Below are 12228 nucleotides of genomic sequence, written 5' to 3'. Positions count from 1 at the left end.
AGGAAGTACTCTTGCTCACAGAGACTGGGCATAGGGCAAATCTTGCCAGGCAGGACCACTGATGGCTGGTAGATGACTTGATGAAAATAGGTAAAGGGAAACAACTGAGTGTCTTTTATAAATAACCACAACACTGTCAAAGTGTTCCGTGCCAGGGAAGCTCATGAAACCTTTCTTTTCTGACAGTTATGACTTCATCTGAGATGTCTTCAGTGTGTAGTTCCATCCTGACTCATTACTGAAGCTGATACACTATCCTGAAAACATTTCCTAAATGTAATTGAGAACATTTTAAAAGTTATATGCCTTGGTAAATATTTAGGTGTTACTTTACAAATTTTTATTTCAAATTTTTCAAAAATCATTTTTATTTTTAAGTTTCTTTTTATATATATTTTTATTTATATATGATAGCAGAATGCATTACAATTCTTATTACCCATATAGAGCACTATTTTATTTTTAATTTTCAATAAGCTTCACAGACATTGAAATTATGTAGAAAGACTATCCAATCATAGTGATTAAACTGGCTGGCTCTCAATTTAATCTTGAGGGTATGATGATATTAGTTTTTATGAGAGAACTTTATTGATAATATCACATTTTTCCCAAGCTTAACATTTTATTTAGTGCCATATGCATTCATAAAAAAATCTTTTTCCCCCAAAACAGAATAAATTTTAAAATCTTCATTATACTGATTAGGAAATTTGAGACCCAGAGCAAAGGTGACTTGGTTCAGACTCAGTATGTTCTTGATGGTGGAGTCTGGCACCCAGCACATTGGCTGTTTTTTAGCCAACTTCACTCTGAATACTAGATGGCTTGTTTTTGACACAAGTCCTGAGGGAAAGATTTTATAATTTTAATTTTTTCCTGCATGTCATTTTGTCAGTGCCTTTTTCACTTTTATTTTCTCAAATGAATTCTAACTTTTCATTCATTTGACTTTCAGGTAGTTTGGCTTAAGGTAAGAAAAATATTACGTGCATATTAGGAATGTTTTGGATGAATTAGATCATATTAGTAGCCAAGTCGTGTGGTAGTTTGTGAGAACCGTAGTTGTTTAATGGAATTCCATGGTAATTAAGCTTGCATGAAGGTGCTTTGGGCCTGTGTGTCCTGGGGATTTTTTGTATAAAATAAACACAACTCGGATGATTTGAATGGCTAAGCAGAGTCTTTCCTGTTCTGGACTGCCTTCCTAGAAGGAAAGAAATGAACTACTAGAAAAACTTTGAAGATCATCTCCTTTTTTATAGTATCTTATTTACAAAATATTTCAAATTATTGCTCACCTTTGATCTCCCAAACTTTCATACAAATGTAAAATACAAATATTCATATAGATATAATTTTTTTCAATTTTACATAGCTATATAGTTTTCATATTGAAGTTCCCAATAGAACTGATGTTTTTAGTGTTTTTTAGATATGTTATAATGGCATTATGTAAGACCACAGTTTTTACCACAAAATTTGAACAGTAGGTGATCAATAAAATTTTCTTTAAGGAAAGATATATCTGTCAGCACCAAAATTTGACAGAATCCTCCTAATATTTGTTTTGAAGAGAAAATTAGGGCCTATTCTTTGTCCTTTTATCATCATCATCATTATTATTCATTGTTATTATTAGTATGCAGTTGCTTCCAAGGACCAAAAAAGAAATCACTTTACCTGGCCTACATAACTAGTAAGTTGTTCTTTTATTTGCTTTTCTGATGAAGAAGGTGGAGAAACAAAGGTTTAGAAGTTTCATGAAAGTTCATAAATGCATACTTACTCTTTATGAGAATTACCAATAAGCAAGAGAAAGCTAGTGCCAGCCAAGAGAGTGTGGTTAATCTGACAACCATTCCATGATGTCAGTCTCCAGAGGGGGTGGGTGCATATTACGTGGGTGCAAACTCTGAGTTCCTCAACAGGTGTCAGCCAAAAGAACTGGGCTGGTGTGGCCATTAACCACCAATGAAACTGTAACCTTTCTAGACCTACCTCTGGTTTTCCAGGTTCCCATCTCAGGTTGCTCTGATCAACTAGCACTGCAAAAGGGTGTGGGACTTGAAAACATTTCTTCTAGAACATTGGTTTATAGCCAATGGGATTAATTAAATACAGTCTGGGTTTTATAAAGCAAAGGGAATAGAATTGATTATAAGACAATTGTGGGAGATTTAGCATATATGTGTGTGTATATCTGTTTGCTTTAAAATATTAAACTCTTTGATATTTTAAAAAATGAATCTGTAGGGAGTGTTGATAGGGGACTTGACAATGTTACTTTCTCAGAAGTCTTTTATGTTTAGCTTATTAACCAAGACAAAGTACAGATCAAATTTTTTAGCTTTCATGCATAAAAATTTGAGGCCGTGATTGAATTTTAACTAAGGCAATTGAATTCTTTTCCATCCTAATGATGAAAGTAGAGTTTCTTGTTTGCTTGAACCAAGTGATGAAGAGGACATGAGAATTCAGGGAAGATGGAAGGATGGTTCTTCCATGATCACCTGGGACTCATTCAAAAGAAGAGCAATGAACTTGATGACTAATCTATAATTTTTATCTTTGTCTAGAAACTGATTTCTTCATATAATGGGCTGTTAATCTATTTAAAAAGACTCACTGCCTCCCAAATCTTAAGTACATAAAAGCATTCAAATCAATGAAGCAGACTGATTTTAACAGCAGTATGGCAACAGTAGATTACTTGTCAGACTTCCTTTACACATATACAGAGAGAGCAGGAACTTGCTTGGAATTTGGTATAAAACACATACCAAACATCCTTTAGATACCATTTTTTAAAGTTTTTATTTTTAATGTATATTTTTAAGTACAGTGCTTCTAATGGCTGGTTCTAGCATGTGTGTTTGTGAAATCCATGTTTGCTATTCTGGTAGTTTATAAGCATGGAATTACTTAAGAATTATAAAATTAAATGTTAAGGAAAGGAACTAACATTTATTGTAGACCTGTAGTCAAATGTTGTACTGATGCCTCACTTGAAATTCCCACTAAATTGATTTTTGTTATTTTACAGGAAATAGTGGGACAACAGTGTTACATAACTTACCCAAGGATTCAAGGTGGATGTGCTGTGGAGATAGAATTCTTATTAACACCTTACGAGACAACCATGACCCAGTGTCCAGAGTTTCCCTGAAACAATTCTAGTCCAACATTTACCAGATTAAGCTCAAAATACTTTTCTCTATTGCTATTTATTGTTAATTATTTTCTACATCAGGTTGACCCTTGTGACAGAGAGGTTACTTGTGATTTTAAAGGACAGCTACTGATTTTCTTTCCTTTGGGATGTGAGGACTGAGATCAACTCTAGTGTGTGTTGTTGTATGAACACATGGGACTTAGTCTGCATTCGGCATCTGAGGGTCCTTTCTGTGCCATTCAACTGCTAGTGAATGGCCTGAATGTGGACCAATGCAAAGGCAGCCTTAGCCCTTTGGGTTTTGCTTTGGTTTAGGTTTAAGTGACTTCAGGGAAGAATTATATAGTAACTTGTTGAAATATGCATCTCTTTTTCAACTTGAAAGTTCCAACTTTCTCCATCAAATAATTTTTTTTCCATCTACAGAAGTTAATAGAAATGAGGGAAATTATTAGACTCCATGCCCATGTTCTCCCTTATTTCCTAAGAGTGTGGATGCAAAGGTTCTTTGGCAAATAGGAAAATGAAAAGCTAACTTTTTTCCTTACTTTCCCCACATCCCTATCTGTGACCCAAAGAGGGTGACATTCCTGGGCTGGAAGCTCTGCCTGGTTGCCAGCCTCTTGGTGGAGTCCCCTCTGACCTCCTCAATGGTGTCTTCTTTTCTACCAGATGTTGTTGGACTTGGCCTTTTGCTTATTATACAGCACCATGAACTCAGATAGGACTTCCTAATAGGTAAAGGAGGGTGCTAGTGGCCAATAGCTGCATGGTGCTGCTTAAAGAGTTAAGTGACTATATATGTTTAGGATTAGGATTTTGCCTGCACCTAGGAAACATTAGATTTTCATTTACCCCTGAAAGTAAGCAAGGTCTTCACTCCATTGTGTTGGGAACTCACCAGATGACCCTGCTGTTCCAGGGATCTAGTGCATTCTACAAGTCTTTTTCTGCTACCTCACTATAGCTCACACAAGTAAATTACCTGAAAGTTGGGGGTATTTACTTAACTTTGCATTTGAAAAAAGAACAGAATTAAAGACAAATTCTCTCACCACAACTTGATTGTGTTCACTTCTTACCCAGAAAAGCAGTGCAGCTGGACTTAGAGAATAGAATGTGACTTTAATTGGGTTTTGGAAAACCAATTTTAGTAACTTAGATTTTAGGTTTGTAAACCAACAGGACTTTAACCTCTGGGGATTGCTATATAGAATTTCATGCTGTGGGTGTCAGAATGCAGCACCCCCGTTATGCTCACAATGCACACTACATTTATTTGTCTCATGGTCCGTAATTTCTAGGTTGGGAATTGGGAGAAGATACTTACTGCAGGCCTCTCAGGTTTCTTCTCTTTTAGTTCAACCTAATGTACCAAAATGAATTTTGAAATATCAGAACTAAAATTATAATTGATATAAACCGACCATGTACACTGGCTTATTAAGAATTCACTGAGAGTTACAAATTATAATTTAAAATATTGATCAGATTTATTTTTATTTTCATTTATTGCTTTGCATTAAAACTAAATTTTATTTTATTTTAATATTTATTTTTTAGTTGTAGTTGGACACAATACCTTTATTTCACTTATTTATTTTTATGTGGGGCTGAGGATCGAACCCAGAGTCTTGCACATGCAAGGTGAGCGCTCTACCGCTGAGCCACCACCCCAGCCCCCTAAATTTTATTTTTACCATATATTTTGCTCCTACTTCTGCTTGAAAAATTGTGAATTGTCTAAAATAGATTTTGACCAAAAGCCATTTTTTAAAGACATGTAAGAGAATTTTTTGGATAACGTGATAAAGACTTTTCTTGAAAATAAGATTATTTTAATCATCTTTCAATTTATTACTTTCCCCCCCTCCAACTGTTGAAGTCATTTCAGACAGAAAATTTGGATAGAGTGGAGAGACAAATTTTACTGAAGAGTAGTGCTTTCTATTTCACACCTGACTTTTAAAAGATGAACGTGGGTTATTTTACTATCATGAATCATGATTCCATGGAGTGTAATGAATAAACAGCTCATTTTCAGTACTGAATGGATATTTTCAAAAAGTTGACTGATTAAGGAGAATGCTATAATTCTCCCAGTAGTAAACACTGACCTGGGCCAGACCTAGATGGTCTCTTGGACTCTCCAGCTTCTGCTGGGACCTGGGAAGGTGTTCCCCCTCTGCTGGACACCTTTCATTTGTAGGACTGAAGGGGACCATGATGTAATTTTGGCCATGTTTCCTATGGGAAAAGCAACTGATATCTTTTGAAAAACCAACATTTCAGTGGATTCTCATGGATATGATACTAGAAAAATGCATTTGAAGAAAAAAAAAAGGTTTCCTAATTTTTAATGCACCAATGGTGAATTATGAATTTTTAATTATGAATTTATAATTTATTATTTTTTCTGGTTTAATGCTTTGGTATCAGAGAAGAAAAATTCATGATTCAAATAGAACCAGTTGAGCTTATGTGATGGTGTATGCCTGTAGTCCTATCCCCTCAGCAAGACTAAGGCAAGTGGTTTTCTAGTTTGAATTGAACCTGAACAGCACAGCAAGATCCTGTCTTAAAGAAAAAAGAAATAGTAGGCCCTCAAATACACCAGAATGGAAGAAAGAGCCTCAAGATAGAGAAGTAACTTTTCAGTGGAAAAGGCCATTAAAGGCCCTTTACCTGGCATATATAATTCAGATTCTATCAGGAGACAATTTTATATTACTATGGAACTATTCGTTTAAGCCAAAAGTACCTTGAAAAGCAATGAATACAGATCAGACACACTAGGAAATTAAATATAGCTAGAGAAAGTGTACTTTCCACTCTTGCTCTTCGTTGGTTAGAAGAGTGAATCCTGCCCTCAGGTCTTTAAGATGTGTTTGCGTATAGAAACAGATGAATGAAGGAGCTTGAAGAGAGTTGTAGTTTGAGATTATTTCTTAGAAATTCCCGATTTGTGCTTTATTGCAGCTATGCAGAATGTACTTTAAAAGGATGAAGCCCAGCGGGCATGGTGGCGCTCACCTGTAATCCCAGAGGCTGGGGAGGTTGAGGCAGGAGGATATCGAGATCAAAGCTAGCTTCAGCAAAGGCGAGGCACTATCAACTCAGTGAGGCCCTGTCTCTAAATAAAATAGGGCTGGGGACAAGGCTCAGTGGTTAAGTGTCCCTGAATTCAATCCTCAGTACACCCCCCCCCCCCAAAAAAAAAGATGAAGCCCATATAGACCTAGAGTGAACTGCCACTGCCATTTTTACATTTTTGACCCATGTTCAGTTTTTATTTTTAACTGTGATACAATACGTGTAGCACAATGTGCTCCGCCATCCATTTCTTCGCGTGCGATCCCTGGGACCAAGCCCCTTGCTCTGCACCTGAGCCTCGCGCCTTGACGGCTGGCCAGTAACCCCTTTTGTCTTGTCTTCTGTTTGCTTCCAGAGCTCCAAGATGGGAGGCAAGCTCAGCAAGAAGAAGAAGGGCTACAATGTGAATGACGAGAAGGCCAAGGACAAAGACAAGAAGGCCGAAGGCACGGGCACCGAAGAGGAGGGGACCCCGAAGGAGAGCGAGCCCCAGGCGGCCGCCGACGCGGCAGAGGCCAAGGAGAGCCAGGAGGAGAAGCCCGACAAGGCGGCGGACGCCGAGGGCAAAGCAGAGGCGCAGGAAGGCGACAAGGCGGCGGCCGCGGCCAAGGAGGAGGCGCCCAAGGCTGAGCCCGAGAAGAGCGAGGGCGGCGCTGAGGAGCAGCCCGAGCCCGCGGCTGCGCCCGCGCAGGAGCCGGGGCCCGGGGCCGCGGAAGCGCCCAGCGCGGCCGAGGCGGGCGCGGCGGAGAGCTCGGCCAGCGCGCCCGGGGACGGCGCGGGCAAGGAGGAAGGGGAACCCAAAAAGACTGAGGCTCCCGCAGCTCCTGCCACCCAGGAAACGAAAAGTGACGGGGCCCCGGCCTCAGACTCAAAACCTAGCAGCGCCGAGGCGGCCGCCTGCCCCAAGGAGCCCCCTGCAGCCTCGGAGGCGCCTAGTAGTACCAAGGCTCCAGCGCCCGCAGCGCCCGCCGACGAGCCCCAGCCCGGAGAGGCCCCAGCTGCCGAGCAGAGCGTGGCCGTGAAAGAGTAACCGGGACGCCTAGGGAAATGCCACTTACAAACAGCCTCTCTTTCTTTCTCTCTCTCTCTCCCTCTGTCTCTCCCTCCCCCCCCCTCTCTCTCTCTGTCTCTCACACTGTCTCTCACTCTCTCTGTCTCTCTCCTATACTAACTTGTTTCAAATCGGAAGTAAGGATATGTATTGCCCAAGGGGGGAAAAGGATGCTGTCCCATCGAGGGAGGGAGGGGGTGGGAGAATCCAAATAGTATTTTTGTGGGGAAATATCTAATATACCTTCAGTCAACTTTACCAATAAGTCCTGGATTTTGAAGATGAGCGTCTGAAAGTACAGTACATGGTTGGTACGTGAACTGCTGCGCACGCACGACTCCACCGCTAGGAGCCCAGTCTCTCCGCTTCTGCCTGGGAGTTGGGAGTGGGGCGTTTGATGCTGCCCACAGGGCCTGTGCCAAGGCAATCAGATCTTTAGGAAAGCAGTATTTTCTGTGTTTTCTTTTTAATTTACAGCCTTTCTTATTTTGATATTTTTTTAATGTTGTGGATGAATGCCAACTTTCAGACGGAGCCCACTTAGCTTGTCCATATGTATCTCGATGCCAACCCTCCATTCTTCCTCTCCAGATAATTTTGGGAGTAACAAACATTCTCTCATCGTACTTAGCCTACCTAGATTTCTCATGACGAGTTAATGCATGTCCGTGGTTGGGTGCACCTGTAGTTCTGTTTATTGGTCAGTGGAAATGAAAAAAAAAAAAAAAAAGTCTGCGTTCATTGCAGTTCCAGTTTCTCTTCATTCTGTGTCACAGACACCAACACACCACTCATTGGAAAATGGAAAAAAAAAATAAAAAATAAAAAAATAAAAAAATGTACAATGGATGCATTGAAATTATATGTAATTGTATAAATGGTGCAACAGTAATAAAGTTAAACAATTAAAAAGAAGTTAGAAAGACTGCTGGTTTTCTTTTACTTCCCCCCTCCTGACCTCCCCTGGGTAAATTACCTCCTTAAAGAACAGAGCACTGTATGGGTATTTTTTTCTCCGCCCACCCCCCCCCCCCAACATTTTTTTGTGTGTGTGTGTATGGAAGCTTAAAGTAAGATCCTCAAATTTTTTGACACACACACACACACACACATATATTTATACATATATAAATGATATATATATATATGAATATGACTGAACCTAGAGGTGCTTCACACACTGAGCTACATCCCCAGTCCTTTTTATTTTATTTTGAGATAGAGTCTCCAAGTTGCTAAAGCTGGCCTTGAAGTTGTGATCCTCCTGAGTGGGCCTCCCAGTCCCCTGGATTACAGGCATGTGCCACCATTGCCCAGCACCATTACTTTTCAAAGTAGCTGGGTCAGTGCTGGTTAACTATCACAGTAAAAGAGACTAAGCTGAAAATGTCCTATCTATATATATGCATCTTATGAAACATGGGTATAATAACTTTATTTAGAAAGAACTAATATTTTGTACAAAGTCATTAAAGAATAATAAATAGATCTGATCTTGAAAACTGTGAGGAAAAGAACACTAAGATCTTGTAGAAACACCATATGAATATATAAATGAGAAAGCCATGATAAGCATTCTGTGCAATCCCTCTTCCCTTCTGTTTTTGTTATATCATGATGGCCAGGAAAGGGGACCAAGTGTGAGGCAGGCAGTGAGAGTGAAAGCTTGGAACTGGCCTTCATGGTGGCTGGATTTCTGACCCAGTTCTGACAGTGACAGCGTGGCTTGTAAGTCAGTTCCCACCTCTCCACAGATCTTCCTGGCTTCACCTATAGGAGGGCAAGTCAGTTCCCACCTCTCCACAGACCTTCCTGGCTTCACCTATAGGAGGGCACAGACTTTATAACCTCTAAGGCAAGGCACCTTTGACTTCTGAAATATTTGGTAGTTTGTGGATGTGTCTGGTCACAATGTATACCATGGATGGACGTGATGCTACCTCCAGTTCTTGGATAGTGACCATCTGTGTGCTCAGGTTCCATCTATGCCACAGGTGCAGAAGGCTGGAGAATTGGTGTAAGCAGTGACTTAGGCAGTGCCCAGGTATGCACATGAACTCTGTGGGCATGAATGAACTCCTATGGCTTATATTACATATAGAGAGATAAAACAGGAAAACAATATCCTCTCTGAGTAGTCTGTAGTCTGTGCCACGTTTAAGATGTTGCCAATAGTTGACAACTGGGAAAACAAATGGTGAAACTGAGTCATAGGCAAATATTATATCTGCTGGGTTCAATTCATGCCCATGATCACCTTTTGGCACTTTGGGTTCTTGCTTTTATGTGAAATAAATTTGAACTCTCAATGCTTGAAAGCACAGCACACATGAACTATGTAAATACATTGACCACCAAGCAACTGTTTTAAGTAAGGAAAACAGCAGGGGAATGTCCAGATGATTACTGATGTGCCCTGAAATACATGAAGTCACTTGGGGATAGGGTGCTGGGGGTAGGGAGAAAACTGCTTCAGTCTTAATATAATTACTCATTTTTAAAAAAATTTTAAATTAAAAGTTTTATTTTCAAAATTTAAATATTTTAACTGATAGTTACTAACATTAAATGCCATGCATTTCTTGCCAAAAAAAAAAATGTGTTTGATGGAAGTAATAGGTGATATTTTCAGCCTCTTGGGTTAGCATTTATTATTATAAATTGCTGGTTAGGGATATATGAAATAAGGAGATTTTTTTTCTTAGTTTGTTTATACATAGAGCACTGTTGGGTAGGGTAGAGGAAAATTAAAGTCTGAGCTATATGTATTTATTTTTCTGTTTTCTCTTAGGTGCTCAAGCAATTAAGTAGTATCAGAAATGTGGTCACCAAGATATTTAAAACAAAATTTTAACCTAACTGTGATCTATAGCATTAATCTTACATACTTCAGGGGGAAAATAAAAAGACTTACAGTGTAGTTTGAAACTGTGCATTCAGCAGAAAATGTACATGTGGGAGTGACTGGCTCAGCCAGAAAGGGAACAGTGTTGGGCTCCCATGTTAATTTTGGATTAACCTAGATAGTTCCCTCCTCATGAATGATTTAAAATGAAGGGAAGGCAGTGCACAGGTCGCACTCATCAGAAATGTCAGACTGTTTGGAACTTACCACGTTTTGCTTCATGAACTTAGGCATGTCCTCCTCCACGCAGAACAAAGGGCTCCAGGGTCTCACACTTGCAGGGTGCCAGTGTGAAGACTGCAAGGAGGGATCTAAATCTTCGTGTTCGCAGTTACCAGGTTCGTTCCTCTACTTTGAAGGGAACACTACCTCTGCATGATGGGGATGAACCCAAGTCCCCAAGAGCTGGGCTGTGCCAAACATCCTAGGGGCCCCATGTGGCCTTAACCCTAAAGAAGACCATCTTCAGTCTGTTCCAGCCATTGCAGCAAGGGCCACACAGGCACTAATCAGGAACATCATTTGCCTGCGCTAGAGACACTCCTGAGTGGGGTTAAGGCCCAGGTCTAGCAGACATAAGGGAATAGTGGTCAACTATCTGGTGCTGACAAGATCTAGACAATTCTTTAGCTGCATTGGTTGAGTAAATTATGAAGTTCTGGCAAAGCCAAGAACGGAAGTGCCACCCAAAGTCTGTTCTCATAAAGCAGTCTGGAACTTTAATTTTCATTAAATGAAACTTCATGGCATACTGAAATACCACATTTTTATTGAAACATTAATTAAAGTCCACTGTCAAAGCTGGCTCTTGGGACACAAATCTTATCTTTGACATAGCAAATTTCATTTGTGAGAACAATCTATAAGGTTTATAAAATTTGCAAATTTGATGTTATCCAACTTTTTGTCTCAGGATCAAAGAGATAAATCTTCATCCTTTTGATTTCTATTCTGCTTTTTGAGGACAACAATGTAGATGTTTGGAGCTTTGTTTTAACTAACGTACAATGTTGAAAACTGGATGCTCAGGAAGTAATTTTAAAATATACCAAACAGCAGCACACTGAAGCTCTGTGGGATGTCAGGTGAGCTTTCATGTACATTCTTATGTAAGGAGGCTTAATTCCTAACAGATATGACTTTACTCTAATGCTGTAGATAGTGGACTCAGGGATGGCTCATTGGTTAGGATATCGATTTTCATTGTACCTTATCTGTTAATGTAGAAGTAAACAGGTTAATATGGGAAGTTTTTCATGAAGGTATATATCTCTGATTTTTAAAATAAGCTATTCTTTATCATGTGCCTATATGCTTTCTGTCTTTTTAATGACAGGGTATAATTGGTATATAAAATGTCTAAGTTCAGAGAATCATCGATTTAGCATAATTCTCCAAGTTTTTCTTAGTCTCCGGTTTATTAAGAGCAATTTTCATTCTGGAGTCATATATGTTTACTAACATACATATTTAGGAGAATCACATAGGGAATATCTTTTTAAAAAAGAGCGGTGATCTTAAAAAAATCTTAGTGCAATTATACATATTGAAATAGAAAAATCATGTAAAAGTATATCTATCTTATAAACACTCGATCTTCATATTTTTCTAAGGTGCAAACATCACATTTGATCCTTATTTTGTTTTCTTTAAGGTAGTTTTATATTTAGCCTGAGTTTTCCTCTGGATTCAGAAAAATTCACTTTTAATATTAATATATTAAATTCAATGCCTTCTTTAATGCATCCATTTCTTTTAACTCTCTTAGGTTAATGTGTTAAAATGACAAATGGTAAAAGGATGAGTTAATAGGCATGGATTTAGAATCATTTAGAGAACATTCACATTTGCTTTCTTAACATATTTTTTTCTTATATCATCCAGATATTAAAAGACTAACAGTAAAAGGTTCTTAATAAAAATGCTGTTTTGGGGAATTCTCATTTTAAATATGCTTTTTACATATATTACACTAATCCTCAAGCAGAGTTTCAGATAATTAAA

The 12228-nt window shown here is 38.9% G+C and overlaps 1 protein-coding gene across 1 annotated transcript in view; it reads left to right on the top strand.

The window, feature by feature from the left end:
- The window catches only part of Basp1 (brain abundant membrane attached signal protein 1), a 51540-nt gene extending 43346 nt beyond the window's left edge, over positions 1 to 8194 (top strand). The window contains exon 2 of the mRNA XM_026393618.2: positions 6624 to 8194. Within this exon, the coding sequence (XP_026249403.1) occupies positions 6633 to 7298 (666 nt within the window). The 5' untranslated portion in view covers positions 6624 to 6632 and the 3' untranslated portion in view covers positions 7299 to 8194. The remainder of the gene's footprint in view (positions 1 to 6623) is intronic.
- The last annotated feature ends 4034 nt before the right edge of the window (positions 8195 to 12228 follow it).

Source organism: Urocitellus parryii, chromosome 1 (assembly GCF_045843805.1).
Source record: "Urocitellus parryii isolate mUroPar1 chromosome 1, mUroPar1.hap1, whole genome shotgun sequence".
Lineage (NCBI taxonomy): Eukaryota > Metazoa > Chordata > Mammalia > Rodentia > Sciuridae > Urocitellus > Urocitellus parryii.
The sequence above is the reverse complement of the archived record's forward strand: the minus strand, read 5'-3'. Positions and strand labels throughout refer to the sequence as shown.